Source organism: Protomyctophum parallelum (assembly GCF_964188405.1).
Source record: "Protomyctophum parallelum genome assembly, chromosome: 2".
NCBI lineage: Eukaryota > Metazoa > Chordata > Actinopteri > Myctophiformes > Myctophidae > Protomyctophum > Protomyctophum parallelum.
Genome location: NC_139699.1, coordinates 26,344,673 through 26,370,595, shown reverse-complemented (window position 1 = coordinate 26,370,595; position 25,923 = coordinate 26,344,673). Strand labels below are relative to the sequence as shown.

Genomic DNA, 25,923 nt, shown 5'->3' with positions numbered 1-25,923 from the left:
CTTCTAAAGAGAGATCAGATTTATGAGCGTGAGGTAAAAGCCTAATGGAAGGTTTCACCTCCCGGTTTTGGGGGGAAATGGCAAAAATAGTGTCCGTCATCCCCCTCTATTGAAAATACCATACTGTCATCGTACCATCATGTCTTATAAGAGCTGTGTTCCAAAAACAAACACTTGAATCCAGCGATTCTGTCAGGTATGTGACTGACCCAGGGCATTAGGACCATAGATATATATAAAGGCAATTGATTGATTGAAATATTTATTAACAGTTTGCAGAATGACAGTACATTTCAAGCACAACTCAATGCAAAGACTGTTAACTGTGAGTGGACGACCCAATAAAGCATTACACTTGTTTACAAGAGGGTCCACCTGGTTCAATTCATCAAAACATTTACAGACGTACAAATAGACATTTCTATATAGCCAAAGAAAAGAACAGGAATTCAACATAAAATATTAGATGACTAAATGACTCGCCCGCACTGCTGGCCAATGGAGAGCAACGTCGCCACATGGCGGCCATCTTGCTACAGTCAGATCACTCATAACATTGTAGCTATGGTAATGGTGCATGTACTTTATAAATAACTAATAAATAATAACTTGCTACATTTTCAACTGATTTTCAAGCGGTTTGGGTTCCATTTGTTATAAACGTCAGAGATGACCGTTTGTCAATCGGTCAAGATTTCAGCAAATTAAGTATTTTTGCAACCATAGAACGTACCAGAGAAGTTGACTGTTGCAAGATGGCCGCCAGTGAACTCCACTGTAGACTCCACCTTGCACCATCTAGCCTCATATAACAATGATATTTCTATCATATCTGATATATCTATCGGTCTATTCGGTTCTCTATACTAGAATATGCGAACAATTAAGTGTCTGCTGCGTCCTCAGTCTAAGGATCCGTCGCTGAACAGCCGCAGCGTTCCCAAGCCCCGGGTCAACGACGGTCTGAAGATGCGAGCGTCGGTCCGCATGACGCGCTACCTGGAGTCCTGGGGGGCCGTGAAGCCCTTCGCCCACCTGCAGAGCCGCGAGGGCTTCACCACAGACAGCATGGTCAACGGCAAGATGCGCTGCTGCAAGGTGAGTGTTTGACTGTATGGAAGCATATGTCCTAACTGTCGGGCACAAACCTCCCATCTCTTGTTCTTTTTACATTTCTTAAATAAATCAGTGCTATTGAACACCCTTTACGCCTGTGTGTGGGTTTTACAAATATTGAACCAATGAAAGGATTAAAAAGCACTTCTGACTAAACCTTCTACTAATTCCTCAAACTGTCGGTCAAACTCCAATTCAGGGTTCATTCTATTCATTCTAATCACATACGTCACACACCCACACATACAGTATCACAGACTAGCACGTGACACACACACACACACACACACACACACACACACACACACACACACACACACACACACACACACACACACACACACACACACACACACACTTGAAATGTTTATTTACATAATGAGAAGTACAGGAATACCTTGTACAAAGTACATAAACACTGCCAGTGCAGTTTGACAGTGGGAGAGCAGCCAGTTACAACGTGCATGGACGGCAAAGCATTGTTACATACAGTACAGCTGACATGTCGGACACAGGGCAGCAGATTGAGCGGCTTCCTATAATGGCTGAAAATGAGCAGTACCTCGCTAACTGCTTGGCTCTCCTTTTGGAAAGGCCGGCCATTTGTAAGCCCCTCACAACCAACTTATGCGCATGCCCTAGGCTGCCAAAGATAAAAACTAAAAGTTTACATCTATAGCCTAGCTGTGAGATGGTCTACACTAGCTGCTGATACTTCAGCACTTTGGTTAGAAAGGCTTCTTCCAGGCTATAGTCAAAGGTACAGCCGACCTCGGGAATGAACACCTCTATGGTTTTCATTTACAATGACATCAGGGGTGCTAGCTGAAATGTTACACACACACACACACACACACACACACACACACACACACACACACACACACACACACACACACACACACACACACACACACCTCTTTGTAAAATGCACATTAAATCAATTGTATCTGATGAGAGGTATTCCTTTCTCTCTCTCTCCCTCTCTCTCTCTCTCTCTCTCTCTCTCTCTCTCTCTCTCTCTCTCTCTCTCTCTCTCTCAGGACATTCCTCTGCGTCCTGCTCCTTATACCAATAAGATCAGTGAGAGGTAAGGAAGGAACATCAATGCCGACTCCACTCACTTCAACAACTATTTTTAAGTGTTTTCATTCCACTCAGTCCACCCATGGTTATCTTGGTATTCCTTCATTGAAAAAGACAGTAGAAGGACTGAGAATGAGATACATTAAGGAAAGCAGATAGAGGACCCTGATGGGGTTTGAGATCCTGTGCCATTCTTATGCCAGTCATGGGTAGGGTTGGCAACAAGAATAATATGGGATGTATTTATATATATATATATATATATATATATATATATATATATATATATATATATATATATATATAAATAATTATGCTACGGACCCGCTGGATTTTCTTTTTTTTAGCGTGGGGTCACACGACCGCAAGATTATTCACAGGCATCCGTAGCTGAATGGCCAGAGAGAGAGAGGCCATGGTCACTGTTTTGACCCTGGCTCGCTCATGACATCTACTGCAGTACGTGTTTCTCAATGTTTTCCATGTCTAGGACCCCCACAATGTATTCGACCGCAGCACAGATCTCCATCTAAAAACATTTTGTGCCATCAGGGACCCCCAGAAGATAAGATTTATGTAAGAAAAAAAAACGCTAAATTATTAGACATTTTTCAAGCATTTTTTGCGATTTTAAATTTGATTTTTTAATTGAAAATAGCTACCAGCACGGCACAAAGTGACATGCTCTGAGCTTATACATCTGCTATTTTTGAATAAGCAATGTATTTGGATAAAGAGGTTAAAATGATGCGATGCTATTTCAACTACTTTAGTGGTGAGAGTGTTTCTTAATTCAGTTAAACAAAAAGTTACACACTGTGCATTTTTGTACTCTCTTCTCTGCAACCTTATGCAACAAATCTGAGCACGGTGGCCTACTAACTGGTGGAGAGGCCTTAAAGGGACACTTCACCCTTTTTGCAAAATAAAATATATGTTAATGACGTTTAGAAGATTTAGAACACTTTCCTGGTGGTCTTTATGTGTGTAATATGTGGTTTTAGATATTTTAGATTTTAGCAGTGAGCCCAGTGTCTGATGTCATGGACACTGGGCTCACTTCCTTCCTGGAATACAATTCCCATAATGCTTTGGTGCACTGCTCCTCCTTATGGATAGGGGGAGGGCTGTCTTACTGAGACAACATGTAGTCCAGGAAGTAAGTGAGCACAGTGTCCATGACATCAGAGACACTGGGATCACGGCTAAATCTAAAACCACATATTACACACACAAAGACCCCCAGGAAAGTGTTCTAAATCTTCTAAACGTCATTTACATATATTTTTTTGCAAAAAGGGTGTAGTTTCCCTACTCTTTCAGCGCCACCTGGTGGTCACCAGTTTTGGCTCTCGTTGCCAATTAGCCCATTATAAATAAAATAAAGAAAATGTAATTATATTATGCATGTCATGTGCATGTCATCACCTGCACACCAGATTAGAGGAATTTCCAAAATATGGATTAAAAGAAAAAAAACTAACGTCCCTGGCAATCAGTGCATAATTGGATTCATCTCGTCTTAACGTCCCTGGCAATTAAACTCTAAGACAGAGCCCTGGTCACCATTAAAAGTTCTATGACCTCAGTTCTACCCAAGTTTAGATAGAAGTCTGATTCATTCTTGGATGCAGGACTGTATGTGTTAACACTGTTCATGCAACATCTGCTAGTTACAGTACAGTGACATCACCATGAGTAAATAACACATAAACTCAAGTTATGGCCCAAAGCTAAGCTTTTACACAACATTGTGTAAAAGCACCTGGCTTTCTCCTTGTCCTTCAAAGCGGACAAGCGGTTGTGTGTGAGTGCCAGCAGACTGGGATGGGGAAATGAGAAAATTATCCTTTTTTTAAAAGTCTGAGCTGTGGTGGTCGGTGGACAACAGAGGCTTTTTAGAGGGACGTTTATATGAAAAAATTAGCTTTATGAGAGCCGCCGCATTGCATCATCTTCACTTGTCATGTTCTTTTGACATCACAAAAATCTCTTTGGGCCAAAAATCTTGGCTCTTTGGGTCAACATGTGCCTGAGTTGATAGTGTGAATTATGTTTGAACCACTGAAGCCCTATTTAAAAATACCAGATCTACAGCCACACAATGCGTTGCATAAGGCATATCATTACATGAGTTAAATGCTTAATAAAAGTATGCAGGAGTATATATATACTGTATATCTCTGCTGTCTGCGGGGAAAAAACACCTAACTCCAGGAAATAAAAAAACATCCAGCTCAAGTAGAGTTAAAGTTTAAGTCAAAGTCGTACGATTTGTCACACACGTTACCGCAGTGAAATTTGTTCTCCGCATTTGACCCATCTCTTGGAGCGGTGAGCTGCAGTCGCGCCGCGCTCAGGAATCATTTGATTTGATTGATTCAATGGAGGTAGGATGTTTTCACCTAATCACTTTTTATTATTTCCATTGGTTCAATCGTTTTTAACCATGCAACACATGGGTGTTCGATTGCATTATTTTCCGTGAAAAACAATTGAGTTAGGTGGTTTCTTCTGGACCGCAACGAATATAAAAGTATGGAAAAGGTCAATGCATAGTTTCATAATGTATGACGAGAATGAAAGAATGTGTAACATAAAATGTTTCATAATGAACCTTTCATAATGAAATTGTTTAAGCACTTAAACCCCAGATGTTGGAGTCCCGCAGGGTTCTATACTAGTTACTTTTCTGCTTTCAATCGTCATTACGGCGTGTGGTGAGCTTCTCCATCTTCTATTTCTTTGAAAGTTTTCCCAGAATACGGATGCTGACATAATATTGTCCAAAACTGTTACTTTTCAGGATTCAAATTAAAACAATCTGCTGCCTACTTTTGATGCTATTGCGTGACGCAGTAGTGTGATCACGCAGGGCATTAATTTACGGGGGGAAAAAAGTTAAACTATGGAGATAAGACGTTTCTACCCGACAGCAACAATATACACATAGAAACCAAACAATTCACGGTGAGTGAACAATACAAGTGATAGTGAGCCAGGATAGGAACACATGGCTCATCACGTGTGTGATGGAGGTGAAGGTACAGTGTGTTGATGTGTGTGTCTGTGTGTGTCTGTGTGTGCGTGTGTGCGTGCACATGCGTGTGCGCTTGGGTCTCCTCACAGCTTTGATGAGTCGGTAGAGGAGCCGTTCTCATTGCCCGCTCCTCCCTTCAGTTCCTATAAGTGAGTGAGTGAGTGGGGGTCTCCTCCCATGGGGGTTTCCTCCTCTCCTTTGGGGTGTTTAGAGTGTGACTCTCAACCGCTTTGGCTTGTGACCTCCCAAACCCACCTTTACCACCTTTAGTTTTTTGCAAAGAGATTCAACAAAGGGATTTTGTGTAGGGAGAGTGGACCAAGTGTAGTATAGGATAGGGTCTAAGGGGTTAACTCACCTAATTGACTGGGATCCAAAATATATATTTTTTTGTTTTTTTTAGTACCTAAAAAGTCTGTCTACTGTATTTCCACCAATATTTTGTTTACCTATTATGGTCACATTTCTAGCAGCCTCTGGGAGGTCGCGACCCATGGGGTTGAGAAGCACACAGCCTTGCAGTTTGAACACTAACCCCCCCCGCCCCCATCAGATTGAACTAGCACTCTACCGTAGTTCTCTCCTCCTGTGTTTCCGCTGTCTAGAAGTAACAGGGTTATCCTGGGATGTCTGTAACTACAGTGTACAGTAGAGCTCTTCACAGGTCCAAAAACATGGTCCCGAACCCGAAATGGATCTGTGAAATTTGATCAGATTCCGACCCGTTCTGAAAACATTTTCAAATAAGAAAACCAAACCTGAGTCCGAGATCCGGTTATCTCCGAGATTCCGAGAGACCTGACGAGTAATCAATGATTGTACGCCGGTGTTTTCAAATCAGCCTGGTAAGTGGTATTCCCGCCCTGTGGGATACAGAGCCGATTCCGACCCGGCTCCGAGTGATTATGATAAAACACAGATCCGACCCATGCAGATCTAGGGTCCTCTCGGGTATTTTCGGAATCGGGGGGGGGGGGGGGGGGGGCCTTGAAGAGCTGTAGCTGTGCTGTACGCCTGTACCACCACCTTCTACTACTCACTGTGAGGTTAGGCCTGTCACCGTTATGACATTTCACTTGACAGTTACAGTCGCTGCTGTCCACAGTAGGTGTTTTATGAGCGGAGGGGCGCTTTTGAAGTCATCATGTCCATAGCGTTCACATGAAGCACTTAAACACCCACAAGGTACAAACCGATCAACCGTTGCTGTGTTTGAATGTCCTGATCTATGTTATTAGCATAAATAGCTTAGCTGAAACATTATTTCTCATGGAAACACCAACTTGTCATGGTTGTGACAATGATTCAACGTTGGGTCGTAAAATGACCGCGTTGTCAGACACAGTCAGGAGGATCAAAAGAGCAGCACTCCTCTTCAAACGAACTGTTTCCAGCGTGAAGCTCCCAGGACGCTGTGCCAAAAAACACTGGTCGTCGGGAGCTCTGAAGCCATTGCATAGACAAAAAAATATGGATGAAGGGAACTGTAACGTAACCCATTGGTACTTTGAGTTTGTACAGACCCATTTGGAAGCCACTTTTTTGTTCAAAATCACCATCCAACACCATGCAACATGCAACAGCAGCCAGGGCGTCTCGTCACTTGGTAGAACTAGTAGAAGCCATAGAAACATAGTCTTTTTTTCTTTTGTTTTTCCAATTAGCATGATATGCCCATTAATTAAAATAAATATGATAAAGTAGGGTTACGTTATCATATTAATTTTTTTAATTAATGGGACCATACTTTACTAAATGCATATCATGGTAATTGAAAAAATACTTTAAACGAGCAATTGAAAACGTAAAGTATTTATGAAAATGTTTAGGTAAACATAAGTACAAAGTCCGGCCAAAACCTCATTCACTTGGAGTAAAAATTCTTCTGCAGCGAGCAGGAGGAGAAATAGCGACATCTGCAGGGCCATTAAATGGAACTGCATGCTGATAATGACTTCGAATTTGGCCTCAGATACAATGGAGCTTCCTTGCCACCTGGCGCTGCCGCAAAATAACGCTGGGCGTCTGCAGCGATGGAGCGTGATGCTCGGGCACTGGGACAAGGAGCACCAGCACGCAGTAGTGTTTTTCCACTACTGCGTGCTGCGTACTCACAGAATCAGAAGAGTCAGAGCGCGTTATTCTTGTGGTGGTCACCACAAGTATAGTAATGCAAACACACACACACACACACACACACACACACACACACACACACACACACACGCACCTCTTCCTTTCCCCCCACTAACGCTAAGAATGATCTAACTGGTTGCCTCCTCCTGCCTGCACAGTACAGCACCCTACTGGACCTCAATAACCTGCATGACTTCTGCTGGACTCCCCGTAGCATTCGACCCCGGTCAGCTTGTCTGTCTGTCCTTCCGTCTAACTGTCTGTGTGCTTTCCGGGTGGCAACAGGAACAAGTCCCAGAAGAGTCGTTTTGACGAGGAGCTCCACAACGAGATGACCACCACCATTGATGAGCTCAGCAGCAAGTAGGTTCACTTAGCGACTGTTTGTCTGACTGTCAGGGCAGAAACTTCCAGTGATGGAAGAAGTACAGTACGCATATGTTTTACATACTGTACGTAAAATCACACCTGTGCGAAATGAGCGGTGCAACTACTGTATACTTTGATGCCTTTGGAATCAAGCACAGTTATTGACTTTACTAACTTGTTGCCTAGATTGTCTTTTGATCGTTTGGCCCTCAGCCAAGTTCAAAATGTAAAAAAATCGGTGAAATGATAAACAAAGTAAGTACATTTTCAAATAATGGTAGTGCAATAAAAGTACAATATTTGCCTCTCAGACATCTATATAGTGGAGTAAACGTTTGGAAATCGGAAATACTCAAGTAAAAGGTAACTCAAAATTATACTGTTGTAACCTGGAGCGAAGTGACACATTTTGATCTTATAGATTTTGATCTGCTACACTGTTGAATCTTGTAACAAGGCCAAGATCGTCTTTTGACGCTTTTTTAAATATACATTGATTACGGTTCACAACTGTGTTCTCTACGCACTCGTAACTAGGGATGTGTAAATGTGTCCAAAATGAAAATCGATTTGTATAATATATTAACAATATTAACAATATTAACGATTAACCGATTAATCGTTTCGGGGGCTTTTCTTTTTTCTTTTTCAAGGGGTACCTTGGGAACCCCTGATGTAGATGATTAACAATAATTTTAACTCTTGAGAGTTAATAAGGGTCCATTTGGTTACTAACTCCATCTTTTAAATGAGGACCACTGGTGGTCCCTGGACCAGTGTTGAGCCAATTGATCACCATAGCAACCCCAGCCTAGGCCTGATTAGGTAAATTCCCAACACCTGCTAAATCCTCCAAACCTGTATCTTGATTGGAATCAATCTCCACTCACACTCAGTCACTCACACTCCTCTCAGTCATGCAGCTACACAGACACATCCCAGGCACACTTTGGTAGGCCTAGCCCTGTCCTGTTTGGATGACAATATTGCCTTTCCAACAGATTTTCATTAAAATAAAATAAAAATATATATATATATCTTATATCGATTATTAATTGTCATCGATTTCGGGTCCTATTAACGATAATCTATTAATCGGCCCCATCCCTACTCGTAACACTCCGGTGTGAGAATGAAAAGTGAAAATTCAGTTGGCTTATGCCGTCTATGGGAACGCAGTTTTTTTTATTATTTTTGTATCAAAACAAGCTTGATTTTCACCTCATTTCTCTAGTCTAAATGATATGATCGCCGGTTACAAAATGGTTGTCATGGAGTTCAAATGTTTTAGGTGAATTAAATAACAATTAAATAACCTGTTAAATGGCGAATATTCACTTCCTGATTCTCGTTTTCCGAGATACATTTCCCCTGAAGCCAACGATTAGAAGAAAACAAGTCAATGTGATGAATGTTAATGGACTCGAAACCCAGTCTCATTTTCTTTGTCCCTGGCTATCTCTCTCTAACCCCCCTCCTCGTCTGTCTGTCTGTCTGTCTGTCTGTCTGTCTGTCAGGCAGTGGTTCAAGTCTGAGGAGACGAGCAGTCTGGCTGTGTGGTTCCCAAAGAAGGTCTTGGAGAAGCAGGTAAGTTTGTTACACAGAGCCCTCCAACATTTTTGTCTACTACTCAGCCTGTGTGTCTCAGAGGACGACTTACAGACAGTTCAGAAATGCGCCTATTACGCACTTGGGTAATAGAAACTGCAGTCTTTCTATTCCTGAAAAGTTAGCACGCTATTATTAACCAAAGCAATTGTTATCGCATTAACAAAACAAATAAATCTTGATTGAAATGACTGATGACTCACTCACTGGTAGCTGGGTGTCTGAACTGTCCACAGTTGTCCTCTGAGACACAGAGTGACTAGACAAAAGATTTTAGCATCTTACAATGAGGTCAAATTGTATTATGAAGAAGAGCGGTTGAAAAATAAGTGTCTTACTTACCAGAGACATTGGTATCTTTCAACTGGTCATCAAATTATTGGCTTAGGAATGCAACAAAAACAATGTCCATGAATTCAAGGCTTCATGGGTTGTAATTTAATTTAAAAAATAAGTCACTTTTTGGGTGAATTACTACTTTAATGCCCAGCAATATTATAGTTAATAGTGTTACAATCATTTTAACTATATTTTATACTTATGGCTATTCAAAAATAGCAAATACAAGTTTAAAGCGCTTCACTTTGTGCCTCGCTATGATCTTGTAGATCTGCTATTTTTGAAGAATCTTAAAAATCGTTGCTTCTGGGGGCCCCTCGCATAAAATATGTTTTGAGATGGGAGGTCCGCAGCCAAATGCATATCATTTTGGGGGTCTTTGACATGAAAAGGTTTGAGAACCACTGCTTTAATTGTTTTCAAATGACTTTAAAGAAAACAGTGCGTCATGCAGTGCGTCATGCTCTCTCTCTCTCTCTCTCTCTCTCTTTCTCTCTCCTCAGTACAGAGCTTTGGACCTGCCCATGTTCAAGCACTATGTGGGCTGTGCCACCTTCATCTTCCTCTGCATCTTCATGGTTCAGATGTTTGTCACAAACGAGTAAGTGTCCACATAAATGAGATGAAACAAAACAGTCCCTCATCAGTCGTGCATAGTAAAACTCAACTAAAAGCAAGGGTGAAGAGGTGAGTCTTGAGTTGAGATTTAAAAATGTCTACAGAGGGTGCGTGTCTGAGCTCGAATGGAAGTTTATTCCAGGCTGTTGGCCGTAGAAGCAAAAAGCTGCCTCACCATATTTTTTTGTGCACATTCTTTTAGGCACTTCAAGTAGGCCAGCATTGGAGGACCTGAGGGGGCGGTTAGGGACATATCTAGGTAGGCAGTCACGGAAGTACGGAGGTGCGAGACCATTGAGAGCTTTATAGACAAGTAACAGAATTTTTTAATCAATCCTAAAAACAACCGGAAGCCAGTGCAGTGATGCCAAAACTGGAGTAATATGTTCTCTCATCTTAGTTCTAGTTAAAACTCTAGCTGCTGCATTTTGGACAAGTTGTAATCTGTCAGTCGTTTTCTTAGGCAGTCCTGAAAAGAGTGCATTGCAGTAGTCAAGCCGAGAAAAAACAAAGGCGTGGATTAGCGTTTTTGCATCGTCCAAGGACAAATAGGCTCTGATTCGTGCAATATTTCTAAGGTGAAAAAAGGCAATCTTGGTAACATGATTAATGTGTGAATTTAAATTCAATTCAGAATCAATAATAACCCCCAGGTTCTTTACTGTACTGTTACTTTCTACAGTCAGGTTGCCAAGTCTGCTAATTATTGATTATTTTTGCTCGCTAGAACCGATTATGAGAACTTCTGTCTTATCCTCATTTAGCTTGAGAAAGTTCTCACTCACCCAACATTTGATGCTAGACAGACAGGTCAACAGCGGGTCTAAAGCACAGGGATCAGGATGGTGTTATAATAACCCAGTTTAGGGGGCCTGAGACACAACATGAAAATGACGCTCCCGCCTTCCCCAACTCCCAAGCAGCCACATCAACAAAGGATAAAAAGTACAAAATAACTATGTATTAACAAGATAGAAAAGAAATAACAATAAGTGTAGAGTTCATAAAGTAGTTTCATAAATATAATATGGGTAATAACTTAAGGTAAGCTAATAGGTGGCTAATGTGGGTTAAGGGCAAATTAGAACAAATGAGATAATCAAAAAGAACTAAACAAAAAATATTTCTGACCTAACAAAAATAACCAAATACAATGTATTACCTCCTTAAGATAAACAATACTCAAAACAACCAACAAAACAAACTCAATATAACTTAATTTAAATCAACAGAACAGCAAAGTTCTTGGAGATGATCTTGGAGAATGCCACTTCTTAAAGACCTAGTGAAATGAAAAATACGTTTTTCACACTTTTAGACCATATCCGTGGTCATCATATGGGCTTAAAAATGGATGCCAAAAAAATGGGAATATTTAAATGTTTGTGTATTTTTATATAACAAAGTCCATACAAATCAAATGTTAATTACTTCCTTTGAACGAAAACATGCTGTGTGATGACGTGTAGAGGCTCACATTCATATTAATGAATCTTGATTAAATTCACCTGTTTGATTCCCATTGCTGCGTCGTCCTCCACACAACAGCTCTAAGGTATATTAGAGCTGTAATAGCATCACAAAGATTTTTAACACTTTAACCATATTTTATGCTTTGGCTATTAAAAAATAGCAGATCTACAAGCTCACAATGGTAAACTATGGGACGCTTTCTGAGCCTGTAGATCCGTAATTTTAGATTAAGACAAATCTTTAAAATTTCCTTTTGTCTTTGTCCCTCAGTGCGTCCACGTTGGGGATGTCATTTGGTGTGCTAGTCTGTGTCCTCGTGCTGACCCTGGCCATCTGTTTTGCAGGTCATCTTCAGGTCAGTATGTGCCAGTGGTGGAAAAAGTACTCGCATGTTTTACTGAAGTAAAAGTACTAATACTACAATGTAGAAATATTTTTCTTGAGTAAAAGTACAAAGGTATTGGTGGCAAAATGTACTGTAGATTCACAATTTCACACCGTTTGATTCAAAGCTCATCCTCGTGTCTCTCCACAGCGGTTGTTTCCAGAGAAGTTGTCTGGCTGCAGCTGGCTGTCGGCCGTGTCGGAGGCGGTGGTGAAGCGGCCGTGTGTGCGCCTCCCCTTGGCCACCATCACCACCGCTGTCATCGTCCTCCTGGCAGTGTTCAACCTGGTACGGTGCTTCCAGGACAATATGTGACATCCATAGGTTTACTCAGTGCTGGAAAAAGTACTCAAATGTTTTACTTATAATAAAGTATGCTTTGACACTGTCCCGCCCCCAGTGCTTCATTCAGACAGCCGTGCCAGAAATGTGTCCGGGTGGTGAAGGTGCTGAGCGTCTTCACATGAATGAGTCCCATGAGGAGGGAACCATGGACCTCTTCTACCTGCCTGTGAGTGGCTGACCTGCTGTCACACACACACACACACACACACACACACACACATATTTGAAATGTTTATTTATGTCCACATAATGAGAAGTACAGGAATACCTTGTACAAAGGACATAAACACTGCCAGTGCAGTTTGACAGTGGGAGAGCAGCCAGTTACAACATGCATGGATGGCAAAGCATTGTTACATACAGTACAGCTGACATGTCGGACACAGGGCAGCAGACATATATCATGGATAAGGAAACAACGCCTCCTCCAAATTGAGCGTCTTCCTATAGAGCGTCGCAGTCCCTCCCCCTTTCAGAACGACGAGTGGCCCAGGAGGTAACAAGAAGACTCGCCCCGTTTCTGTTTTCCTCCCAGAATTTTCCCCAGTGAGGGGTGGGAGAGGCTGGACAGCAGATGGCTGGACTTTGAATTTCTCTAACTATAAACTTTCATGACAGCAGACAGCCTAAGTACAAATATAATTTATGAAAAGCTACTACATTGAAGTCTGTTCACAGAAGTTGTTGTAGGCTATGTGGGGATTATCTGACGAGGTACCATTTGAGTGTGCAAAACCTTACATATACTAAATAATACTAAATTGTTTATAGGGTCAATATAAGTAAAATAATATAGCCTTTCTACAGGAGTATCTTTTTATATTTTTCCAAAAATAATACAAACAGCCAATAGCATATTACAAAGTTATCCCCCTCACTGGTGACAATTCCGGGAGGAAAAACGGGCAAGCACCGGAGTCTTCCGGTATTCGCCCAGGAAATGAATCGCAATCCATTTGTTTTGTTTTTCTTCTTATAAATTATTCGATCGGCCCAAAACATTGTGTTCATTGTCATGATTTGTCACGATCCGAGTTGGCTTTGTCCGCGGCGTAACCGTCTTTAAATAAATACTTTAAGAAATGCCTATGGGAAAAATGCATTGCGATTCATTTCCTGGGCCACTCGTCATTCTGAAAGGGGGAGGGACTGCGACACTCTATAATGGCTGAAACTGAGCAGTACCTCGCTAATTGCTTGGCTCACACACACACACACACAGTTTCTTCCTAAATAAATCCCCCAAATGTATATATGTGTGTGTGTGTGTGTGTGTGTGTGTGTGTGTGTGTGTGTGTGTGTGTGTGTGTGTGTGTGTGTGTGTGTGTGTGTGTGTGTGTGTGTGTGTGTGTGTGTGTGTGTGTCTCAGTACTCTGTGTTCAGCTGCATCCTGTCTCTGGTGGCGTGCGGGGTGTTCCTTCGGGTGAGTTTTGAGCTGAAGGTGCTCTTCCTCTCCCTGGCCTCCACGGCCTACTACATCCTCATCCTCAGCTCCAAGAGACAGCTGTTCCTGGCCTATGGGTACCTGCTCTACACACACATCAATAACGACTGGAACTGCAGCAAGTGAGTGTTGAGCACTAAAACTAAAATTAATACATCTATCCATTACTGTGGAGACTTGAATTAATGGATTGTTTCTTGTTTTTGTCGCATTCCTAAGCCAATACTTTGTTGACCAGCAGTGGAAACACCTTTTTTCCCCCTATGGAGACACAAAGAGTCAATATTATTGACTTAAATGAGAAGAAAACAAAATCACACCATAATATGAAGTGAGCGGTGGCTTTGGAGGGTTGTAATGACCCCCTCCTCCTTGGCGTGTGCATGTGTGTGTGTGTGTGTGTGTGTGTGTGTGTGTGTGTGCGTACGTACGTGCATGCGTGCGTGCTGCAGTGGTCAATGGGTGTGTTTATGCTGTATTGCCGTACTCAAGCGGACATACATACCGTACATATATGGGCCATTCTACCGATTCGGTTCAAATTGCAGTCCCACAATGAAAAACACTTAAAAAACGATTTAGTATTCAGACTTTTCACTGTAGTAATGTCATAGTATGGTCTAATTAATCACAATACATTAATTGAGATAATATAAAATTAAATATATAAAAAAACATCGTTTATATGTCACTTCCTATTGGAAGGTGGCTGTCCCAACCTCTAACCCCTACATTTCAATTTATGAAAAAAGTACTTAAATGATTTTTGTCACTTTCTTAAAAAGAATTTTTAATACACCCATTTGATTTATTTTATTGTTGAATAAAAGTTGAAAGTTGAAATAATTAAATTGATTTTGTAGATTTCTTTTAAATTAAAAAAACGTTATATAAAAAATGCTGTCCCATGTTTTCACTACCGAAACAGAAAGAGTTTAAGTCCATAGATGGAGCCTGGTTTAAGCCACACGCCCACACTCTTCACCAAGAAGTGACATATGGGCGGCGGTGGTGGCTCAGGGGTAGAGTGCCTGGATGGTAACCGTAAGGTTGCCAGTTCGAACCCGGGCTCCCCCAGAGTTACTGTCGAAGTGTCCTTGAGCAAGACACTGAACCCCTAATTGCTCCCGATGTGCTAGTTGGTGCCTTGCATGGTTTCCGCTGCCATCGGTGTATGAATGGGTGAATGTAATGCACAATCTCTGTAAAGCGCCTTGGATAAAGGCGCTATATAAATGCACCATTTACCATTTACCATAGACTTGTCTGAAAATCAGTCTGTGGTTTTAAGGAGTGTTACTAATGAAACACATAATTCCAATACATTATTAAAATACAATATGATAATTGAGTGTTACTAAATATGTGTCCCTTAGATCTGGTGCAACATGAATATGGTAAAAGTTTTTCTAAAATAGCATACACATTTCACACAATTTCCAACTGAATTTGAACCGAATCGGTAGAATGGGGGGACACACAAAGCCCTTCTTTGGAGCCACCGCTCCAAAATATCCTTGAATTCAAGTCTCCATGGGGTGAGTCATTAATAGAAACTTTCATTTGGGGGTTGAACAATCCATTCAAGGTATTGTCTCATTATAATGACATTTATAATGCAACACATGTCATAAATGTTTATAATTAATTATGCATAACAACTTATAACAAGGTTTATTAAGTATTATAAGTTCTGGTCCTAATGCATTATGCTCATTTTGTATGTCTGTTAATGTCCTTCACAACCCGGTGATGCTTATAATCCATTATAATTCATTATAAATGTTCTTATAATGCATCAGACCCAACCTTAACATACAGTCTTAGCGTTTGAGTGTTCTCTGCTTGCTGCCCAGTTTGGAAAGACGGGATGAGCAGTGTGAAAGGGGAGTGTCTGTAGCTATTATTGAATTGTGACTTTTCTTTAATATTTTTGCTTTGTACATTATATCATTTGTATGGATGTTTCATATTGGGCTGAAATGCAGCTCTCTTTGACCGGGTCTCTCTTGACGAGGACATTCTTGACCTTAGAGAGGTGCCTGGTCGGATCAAAGTTAGGGTTAGGGTTACATTTCAGTCAAAACCGGTCAATAAACGGGTCCAGCTGTGAGCTTTTGGAGCGTGTTGAAGACAGACATGTTGGTGTTGAGAGAGCTGAGGCTGGTTTTGTGTTTCAGTTTTGAAGACGTGTCGATGCTGAGGGGCCTGGGTCTGGTGTTGTGTTTCAGTTTTGACAATCTGGGTAGTCTACCCATTGGCAAAACAAAGGAAAAACAACGCCTATTTTCCTTTGAATTTAGAGACTACAGTTTTGAAGACATGTCTGTGACGGTGCTGAGGAGCCTGGGTCTGGTGAAAGACCCCCAGGTGATGAGCTGTGTGTACATCACCCTCTTCCTCTTCACCATGTTCATCATCTCACAACAGGTAAGCTGTGCCTCCACTCACGCTCAGTGTTTTTAGCTTTTCTAGCAAGGTTATGCTAGAAGGATAACGCCTTCCATTTCCATTTGTACTCAATTAAATAATCAGTAATCTTACAATTATACAGATTGCGTGCTCAAAATGTGAGGACGGAAGGTGTCTAAGGTGTCGAAGGTATCTATTCTACGTCCAAGCATAGACATGGTAACGCCCCGCCTGCCTCTGATTGGCCTACCGACACTGCCAGCCTTACCAGAGTTTCCTCCGAGGTGGAAGATACATGCTGGATAGTCTGCCGCAAGGTTACTCCGTGGTGGGAAATAAATAAATAATACAAGTGCGATATAATACAAGAGAATGGACAGCTTGGCACGCACGACAGTAACTTTTATTTTTGTGGAAGAGGCAAACTAATATTCTTTATGCCGCTGGTCTGTTTATTTGTATACATAAACAACAACAAACTACTTATTATTGTAGTGTAAAAAGTTATTGTAATAATGTGACTCTTTTCCCCTGATCTTTATCTTTTTTAGTATAATAGTATTTTGTTTAACACTAACACTTTAATTTAGAACACAGCCAAATCTAACCATAGTACATTCAATCAAAGCAAACGGCACAAGTTTAGTTTAGTTAACTTATTTGTTTGCCTCTTCTACAAAAATTTAAGTTACTGTCGCGTGTGCCAATAAAGCTGCCATTCTCTTGTACTTAATTATTTCCCACCACGGAGTAACCTCGCGTATCGGAGGTCAGTCTGGTGAGACCATGGGGGCTAGACGGGCTAGAAGGGCAGTGTTGGTAGGCCAAACAGAGGCAGGCGGGGCGTTACCATGTCTATGCTCGGACGTAGAATAGATATACGCCGGAAGGTGTCCTCAGATTGCGTCCTCAGATATTGCATGCTGTGATTGGCTGGAAGGAGTGTCATTCTGCACTGTGATTGGCTGTGCCAATTCATTCCTCCCCACGCACATTGTGTGTTGTCACTGCTGTTGTGTCCTACTGACTCAACTGCCAGTGAGGAGCCCACACCTCCCTGCTGACAGGTGCCAAGCCCAGCCTGTAGGATTAACAGTGATATCACCCTCCTTCCCGCCCGGCTGCCCTCCACCTCCATATAGATTATAGACGCTCTTCAAACTCAAAGCCGAATGCGCCACGGCAGGATTTTAAACCCACACACTTTACCACTGCACCACCCTCAGCACGGTAGAAAGCATTATTACCATCTTTGAGCCGAAATCATTCTTCCGTCCTTCCCTCCCATCTTTCTCTCTTTGTAGAACGAGTACTGCTTCCGGCAGGACTTCCTGCTGAAGAACAAGAACCGCACTGAGCAGGACGAGATCGAGACCCGGGAGAACCTGAACCGGCTGCTGCTGGAGAACGTGCTGCCTGCCCACGTGGCCTCGCTGTTTGTAGGAGAGAACAAAAAGAACGAGGTGGGACTCCGTTGCTCAAACTATTTGGTTAATGCAAAGTACAAGGTAGGCAGATGTGTGGTGCCGTCGCTTCTTCTCCTATCTATGCCGCCCTGCCTGGCCCTCCTCCACCACCACCACCCTGTGCACAGTGTTGCCCAAAAGAATAGACCCAGTCTAATATTATCACTGTTCCATGAACCATCTCCCCCATCAGAGTGGTAAAGCATTTTGGCATCAGCATGGCTGGACGTGCAATGCTCCATCAACTTCACACTCAACTCACTACAGCATGGGTGGGTGGTATCCATATAGGCCTACCATAGATAGACAATATATAAAGGCTAGTCTCTGACGTAGTTCACCCGGCGGCCATCTTGCTGAGGGGCTACAGTACAGTATGTTCTATGGCAGCTCAAACAAAAACAGTCATAACTCGCTCAAATCTTGACGGATTTTATATACAAGTATGCAGACGTTTATAACAAACCAAACCGTTTGAAAATTGGTTGAAAATTGAGCACATGCCCCATAGACACAATGTTATGCTGCCCCTCGGTAAGATGGCAGCATAACACGTAACACGTAAGTGTAGCTCTCCATTGGCCAGCAGCGCGGGTGAGCCATCTAGCCTTTCTTATATATCTATATCATATACCTTATATCATAAACCTTATATCAGGGACTCCATTGACTATTTGGTTGCTATTTGGTTGCCCTTATGTTTGTGCAGCCCCCCCTCCCTCCCCCCTCATGATCATTGACAAATATATATATATATATATATATATATATATATATATATATATTATTGATTGATGAGAACTGCAGTGGAAAATCTGGAAATGACTCTTCCTTATTGGCCTCATTTTAACCCATTTAGACCTGATATACTGTAGTAACAACAACCCAAAAATGGGTTCCCATCTTGAAAGGTAAAAACACAAAATAGGGTCACGTCTTTAAACCAGATGCTTGCCACCTGGGTGGGACCCAAGAAACATTCTCAGAACGTCACAGACTCACTACATCTGTGGAAGGAATTATCTATTATGTTGGGAAACGACACATTCTGGGGTCCTAAGAAAAGTAATTTGAGAACTAGTACATGTTATGTTATCAACAATAGCTGATTTATCATTTTAACACTTTTCGGAAACATCTGTTGTTACTTTGGTTTTAGAACTGTCAAATCATCACATGGTCCGTGTCACGAGGAAGTGACACAACAGGCTTCCTGTTGTGTCACTTTGGAGGGTGTCTCCTGTTTATCACTTTGCTAAATCCTGCATTCTGGCTGCACATTATTATTTTTTTTCTCATTTAATCACCAAAGAAGACAATAATAAATGTTGAATGAATACTTAATTAAAATCTGAGGCTGATTCTGTACATGTCTTCTAAATCCTGAAAAAACTTATGTTGGTTCTGAAACTTTTTCATTTCATAGCCACCAACCCCCATCTCAAAATATTTTGTTCCAGCCTTCCAGGGACCCCCAGAAGCAAAGATTTGAGTTAAAATTGTTCACATTAAAAATAAGTATATTGAAAGGAAAATAGCAAGTGATGCACCATGAGCTTGTATATCTGCTATTTTTTTAATAGCCAACGTACAAAATATGTTAAAGTAACAATTTAAACAAATGCTTTAATGGGTTATGTCCTCCATTTTAAATAAACATTATAGTAGCCACTAGCTGTAAAAGACTGATTCATGCAATACGATGTAATGTAATACATTAAAGTTAATGTTATTGATTGACTACGCATTGATTGTCTGATGGGAGAATTAAGAATGTGTTGTTGCACCAGCCAGTAACAGGATTTAGTACGCTTCAATTACAGGAAGAACAATTTAACACAATAACTGTTAACAAAGAATATGTCAACACAGAACATGTTGGCCACACCAACATTTTCAGCTCATGAATGTATGAGCGACTGCCAAAACCAAAATAAACAAGTACAACAGATAAAGTAAACACAAATCACTAAAATTAGAATTTGCTGTAAATATTAGCTGACACAGGCTGAACTTTAGACCTTTTTAATGACAAAATTGTTTCCCACTGACCATCTAGGAATGATTTGTGCTCAATTTCCTGGAAAGCCCAATGTGTGCTTTTCATATATCATGTAACACCAGAGAGGTATTCTGTGGTGTTATTTACCCATGAGAAACAATGCTCGCATTGTCAAATAACATGAACACTATCTCAGATGTGGGGAATTTACAGAAAACCCAGAGCAAACTGTCTTCTTCTCTTCTGCCCTCCTTGTGAAATACGATATAAAGAGCGAGTGAAACGTACGGCTGTTTCCTGGTAACAAGATAGATAGTCTTTTCGACAGGGACTTTCTGACAGAGGAGCGAGCATCTGTCACAGTCATGTCATGTGTTCATTATGTTCTGTTGAAGAGAAAGGTGATTGCACTGTACAGTGTTGCCAGATTTTTGCAAGAGAAACAAAGGCATCCAGCGCTCTCGCTCGCGCGCGCGCGCGCGAGCACACACACACACACACACACACACACACACACACACACACTCACACTCACACTCACACACTCAGAGGGTTCTGTGGGGGACCTAACCCCTATATGCATCAGCCAAACTAGCCGTAGAGAGACCGTCTTAATTAATTAAGTACATTAAGTACTGTACTTTAGTACAGTGTTGAGGTATTTGTACTTTACTTGAGTATGAGTAGTTAGTTACTAATTACTTTGCAGATTTTGTATATTATAACAAAACATACATTAACCATTTCAGCTCAGTCGGTAGAGCTCTCACCTTTGGACCACAAGATCATGGGTTCGATCCTGGCCCGGGTAAAACCTTCTTGAATTAGTGAGAAGACAACTCCCATAGATGTAATGGCAGATAATTACATATTTTACACCCTCAAAAAGCCTATATTAAATTGAGTTTGAGACTATGGGCCTTTGGAGGTCTGAGGTGATTTGAGTTACATGTTGGGTAATTATGGACCTGAGAATTAGTCGCAAATACATGATGAAAAAGGAGTGAGGTGAGGACACCTAATCGACTAAATAAAGGCTGAGATGATTGTCTTGGATGTAAACAACTTATTGTTCTTACTGTGTTCTCTAACCACCATTATGCACCACATCCAACCACCATATCTCTCATTAAACCAACAGGACCTGTACTACAAGTCCTATGACTGTGTGTGCGTGATGTTCGCCTCTGTGCCAGATTTCAAAGAGTTCTACACTGAATGTGACATCAACAAAGAGGGCCTGGAATGCCTCAGGCTGCTTAACGAAATCATCGCTGACTTTGATGAGGTTGGTTCAAAGACTTAAAGACTTAATTGCACCTTTCTCCAAATTACCTCTCATTTCATTAACCAGCACATTTATTTAGTCTCATTTACTGTTGTCATCCCTGCGTTGCTGAAGGAAAAGTACTGTCTCTACATTTATTCCTAATTTCCTACTGATCTGTAAATTGCCTTTATTGAAGCAAAATAAAATCTTGCGACTGGTTTTGTCAGGCCAAGTCCTAATTAAAAGTGATTTGTGACACTGCATGAAAGGAGCCACCCTGCACTAGAGTTACATAAACAATTAGGACAATAATGTAGAATGATCAGTCATGTTCCTGCTCTTCTGCATACAGCCAACCAGTTGGAGAAATCGCAGAGCAAGGCTTTAAGGGACATTTCACAAAAAAGAATTGTTCTGGTGACTGATATTGTCCTTCTAATACGTGATGTGATGGGGACGTGGTTTTTCGATAACTTTTATCATTTATTTAACATAATTTGTTTGGAAAATGAAATCCATAATGAATAAATAAATAGATAAATAAACAAATAAAAGTGTAATAATAAACAGTGAAGTTTTATGAGGGCATTATGAGTCGCCAGAACCAAGGACGGGTGTTTTCGATATATGCAATATACTGTACGCGTTTCGGCAATCAGCCTTCGTCAGGGTCCCATGTGACCCTGACAGGCTGATTGCCGAAACGCGTTGGTCCTCCCTTTTTGTGTAATGATCTTTGCCATGCCTTAACTTACAATAAACTTACAATTTTTTCACCTCACTGGAACAGAGTGCCTTGGATCCTCTTCTTTATTTTCATGATTAAACCTGTATTCAGTTCAACAAACAAAGGACCACGGCAGCGCTCCCTTCCTCTATTCAACCATTAGGTTATTATTGATTCTTCTAGATTATGTATTTTTTACAGCTAATGTGATGAATGCAAACAATCTTTAATCTATTCTATTTCTAGTATGGGCACTTCAAATACCGGTAACCAAAACCAGCGTGACACGTTGTGAGCTTGTAGATCGTCTAGGTTCGCTGTGTGCCGCATTCTTCCATAGAATGCATGCTGGCCTCTATGGAATCCAAGTGACTAAAATCTGTCTGAACTTTTTTTGTATTTCTGTCTCATCCTGGTCCACAGCTTCTGTCCAAGCCTAAATTCAGCGGCGTGGAGAAGATTAAGACGATAGGGAGCACCTACATGGCAGCAGCAGGACTTAGTGGGACGCCCGGCCAGGAGAACAAGCAGGTAGACCTGCTACTTCCATTCCATGTTCCACCACTAAACCTAGACCAGGGGAACAAGCAGGTAGACCTCAAGATCAAGAATTTCAAAGCCAAGTCCATTTGTACGGACAACTCTCATCCCTTCAGCTCTGAAAACTGGCTGCTCCCTTCTGGCCTCCGCCTAAAGGTCCCAGGGGCCACTAGTAGATATTTGTCCTTCGTGCCTGTATCTATCCAGGCTTTAAATGCTGAAAGGAGGAGGAGGTAACTGTTGTTTCTTGTATGTATTATACAACTGTTCTTGTACTTCCATGTTCCACCACTGAACCTAGACATGGGGAACAAGCAGGTACACCTGCTACCAGGCACGCATGTGCATATAGGCACGAGGTGGTGCTAGAGCAGGTCTGCCCTTTTGCCCTCTGGGGGGCCCTGAAAAGTGCCCTCTTAACCCCCCCCCCCCCATCATATAATGAGAGGCTAATCATTATAAATAATCATATAACGAGAGGCTCTTATTTTGAAATCTGCTTCAAGAGGAAATGCTTGTTGTACTCGTTGCAGCTAAACTACTAAGAAACTATTACTAAAAAATACTTCACATGGATTTTACTTTACTGCGAAAGATTTTGGTTAAAGTTCATATTTATGATATTTTCTTTTGACTTCATCAATGTACACCATTTGGGAGTGTGATAAATTATTTGGACCTCCTCAGCATTACAGTAGGTGTCCTCACACTGAAGCTCTGATGTTTTGGCTTGACCCGCTGCAGGTGCCAGGTGGTCTAGTTAGTACAAACCGCTAAAATGTCACGCATGAACCCGACGCATGGTGCGCGTGCATGTGCCCTTTTTTGTGGACTTTGAGCACCACCTTTCTCAGTGCTCTCTGCACGACACTACCTGCTACTTCCATGTTCCACCACTAAACCTAGCCAGATTGTAATTACCAGGTAGACTTGCTTACTGTTTAACGACTTTCAACGACAGATCCATAATTTTGGCATTGATGTAAGTAAAGTAATAACATTTTTGAAAATATAAAACTGGACACTCATGCCATTAACTATTTACTATTAGATATATTATTTTGTTAACTATAACTATATGTTCTGGACACTTTGTTTTACATTGTGAAAACGTCCGTAGGCATTCCACCCAGAAATAGCTGTGTGTTTGCAAACGTTGTGATGTGGTCTATTCAATTCAATTCAATTTAAATTCAATTCAATTCAATTCAATTCAATTTCAATTCAATTCAATTCAATTCAGGGGCTTTATTGGCATGAGAAAACATACGTTTACATTGCCAAAGCAGAAAGAACAATACAACAATACAGCAATACAATCAAAACAAAAATTATGTACTTTGTCAGAATCTTCAATAGATCAACTTCTATGTACCAAGATCACTCGATGCAGGTATAGTGCAGGAATATACACAATGATTAGTCTTTACGGTGGTTGTTTTCCATTTGATATCCTTCTCCTATCACAGCAACTCACAAATCTTGCTGCTGTGTTTGCACATTGTTGTACTTCGCCCAGCAGATATGGGAGTTTTTTGTCATTGGTCATGTTTTCAAAATCTCTGTGTGTGGTTGTAATCTGTGGGAAGTATGTGTCTCTGATGTCTTGGTACAATGGACAGAATGTTAGGAAGTGTAGCTCGGTTTCCACTTCATTTAGTGTGCAGTGGGTGCATAGTCTGTCTTCTCTCGGGATACAGGTCTGCCTATGACGGCCTTTCTCGATCGCGAGACTGTGCTCACTGAGTCTGTACCTAGTTAAGATTTTTCTTTGTTTTGGGTCGGTCACAGTGCTCAGGTATTCTGCCACTGTGTATTCTCTGTTTAGGGCCAGATAGCATTCTAGTTTACTCTGCTTTTGTGTTGCTTCTTTCCAGTGTGTCAGATAGTTTTCCTTTTGCTGTTTTATAATTTGGTTTAGTCCAATGGGTTTTCTATCTCGTGGCTCTGTTTGTGTTTGTGCCCGGAGTTCCAGGGCCAGCTGGCTGAGGGGGCATCGATTTAGAGTTTCACTGTGTGTGAGTGCCTTGTTATGGAGTGCATCTAGGTCACTTTCTTTTAGGTGGTTGTAGAACTTAAGTGCTCTCTTTTTTATTTTGATTATGAGTGGGTATCGTCCTAATTCTGCCCTGCATGCATTATTTGGTGTTTTTCGCTGGGTACGGAGAATGGATTTGCAGAATTCTGTATGTAGGGTCTCGGTTTGGTGTTTATCCCATTTTTCAGGTCATGGTTTGCTAATGGTCCCCAGATCTCGCAACCATAGAGGGAAATTGGTTCTATCACAGAGTCCAGTATTTTAAGCCATGTTTTAATTGGGATGTCTATTTTGATGTTTCTTTTGATGGCATAGAATGCCCTTCTTGCCTTGTCTCTCAGGTCCTTTACAGCTTGGTTGTACTTCCCTGTGCTGCTGATGTTTAGGCCAAGGTAGGTATAGTTTTTAGTTTGTTCTAGTGGGATTGTATTTAGGAACAATTGGTGGTTTTGGCGGCTGGGCCTTTTTTGAAATATCATGATTTTAGTCTTGGTTAGGTTCACTGTCAGGGCCCATGTCTGGGAGAATTTGTGTAGGAGATCAAGTTGCTGCTGTAGTCCTTCCTTGGTTGGGGACAGCAGCAGCAGGTCATCTGCGTAAAGTAAGCATTTGATTTCTGTGTTTGCCAAGAGGATGCCTGGAGCTGTAGACTGTTCTAACGTTTTTGCTAATTCGTTGATATATATGTTGAAGAGTGTTGGACTCAGGCTGCATCCCTGTCTAACTCCACGGCTTTGGGGGAAAAAGTCTGTGTGCTTTTCGCCTATTTTGACTGCGCATTTGTTGTTAGTGTACATTGATTTTATGATGTCATAGGTTTTCCCCCCAATGCCATTTTCCAACAGTTTGTACATCAGACCCTCATGCCAAATTGAATCGAATGCTTTTTTGAAGTCGACAAAGCAGGAGAATAATTTGCTTTTGTTTTTGTTTATTTGGTTGTCAATTAGGGTGTTGAGAGTGTAAATGTGGTCTGTTGTGCGATATTTTGGTAGAAAGCCAATTTGTGATTTGCTCAGGACATTGCTTTCTGTCAGGAAATTTAGAATTCTGTGGTTGAGGATCATGCAGAGTATCTTTCCGAGGTTGCTGTTTACACAAATCCTGCGGTAGTTATTTGGGTCATATTTGTCTCCACTTTTGTGGAGTGGCGTTATCAGCCCTTGATTCCATGTGCTGGGGAAAATCCCAGAGCTGAGCACGATATTTAGGAGTTTTAATATGGCCAGTTGGAATTTGAGGTCGGTGAATTTTATCATTTCATTTAGAATTCCGTCTGCCCCACAGGCCTTCTTTGTTTTAAGTGTTTTTATTTTGTCTTGTAGTTCTTTTAGGTTGATTTGGGAATCTAGTGGATTCTGGTAGTCTTTTATGGCTGACTCTAGGTTTTGTAGTTTATCTTTTATTTGTTTTTGTTCTTCTCGATTGGGCCAAAGAGGCTAGAAAAATGGTTCACCCATATATCTCCATTTTGGATGGGTAATTCGTCCTGTTTTAGCTTATTAAGTC

At 41.3% G+C, this 25,923-nt stretch overlaps 1 protein-coding gene across 2 annotated transcripts in view; it reads left to right on the top strand.

Annotated features, from left to right (window-relative positions):
* adcy7 (adenylate cyclase 7) overlaps positions 1-25,923 on the top strand; it is a 58,337-nt gene that overhangs the window by 26,122 nt on the left and 6,292 nt on the right. Inside the window, exons 10-23 of one of the 2 annotated variants that reach the window (XM_083760052.1) lie at positions 907-1,098; positions 2,160-2,206; positions 5,332-5,391; positions 7,664-7,741; positions 9,265-9,334; positions 10,198-10,295; positions 12,056-12,140; positions 12,321-12,458; positions 12,571-12,681; positions 13,885-14,081; positions 16,263-16,389; positions 17,676-17,834; positions 20,981-21,127; positions 22,260-22,367. In XM_083760052.1, coding sequence (XP_083616178.1) covers positions 907-1,098; positions 2,160-2,206; positions 5,332-5,391; positions 7,664-7,741; positions 9,265-9,334; positions 10,198-10,295; positions 12,056-12,140; positions 12,321-12,458; positions 12,571-12,681; positions 13,885-14,081; positions 16,263-16,389; positions 17,676-17,834; positions 20,981-21,127; positions 22,260-22,367 — 1,617 coding nt within the window. The remainder of the gene's footprint in view (positions 1-906; positions 1,099-2,159; positions 2,207-5,331; positions 5,392-7,663; positions 7,742-9,264; positions 9,335-10,197; positions 10,296-12,055; positions 12,141-12,320; positions 12,459-12,570; positions 12,682-13,884; positions 14,082-16,262; positions 16,390-17,675; positions 17,835-20,980; positions 21,128-22,259; positions 22,368-25,923) is intronic. The other variant, XM_083760053.1, reaches the window with a different exon arrangement.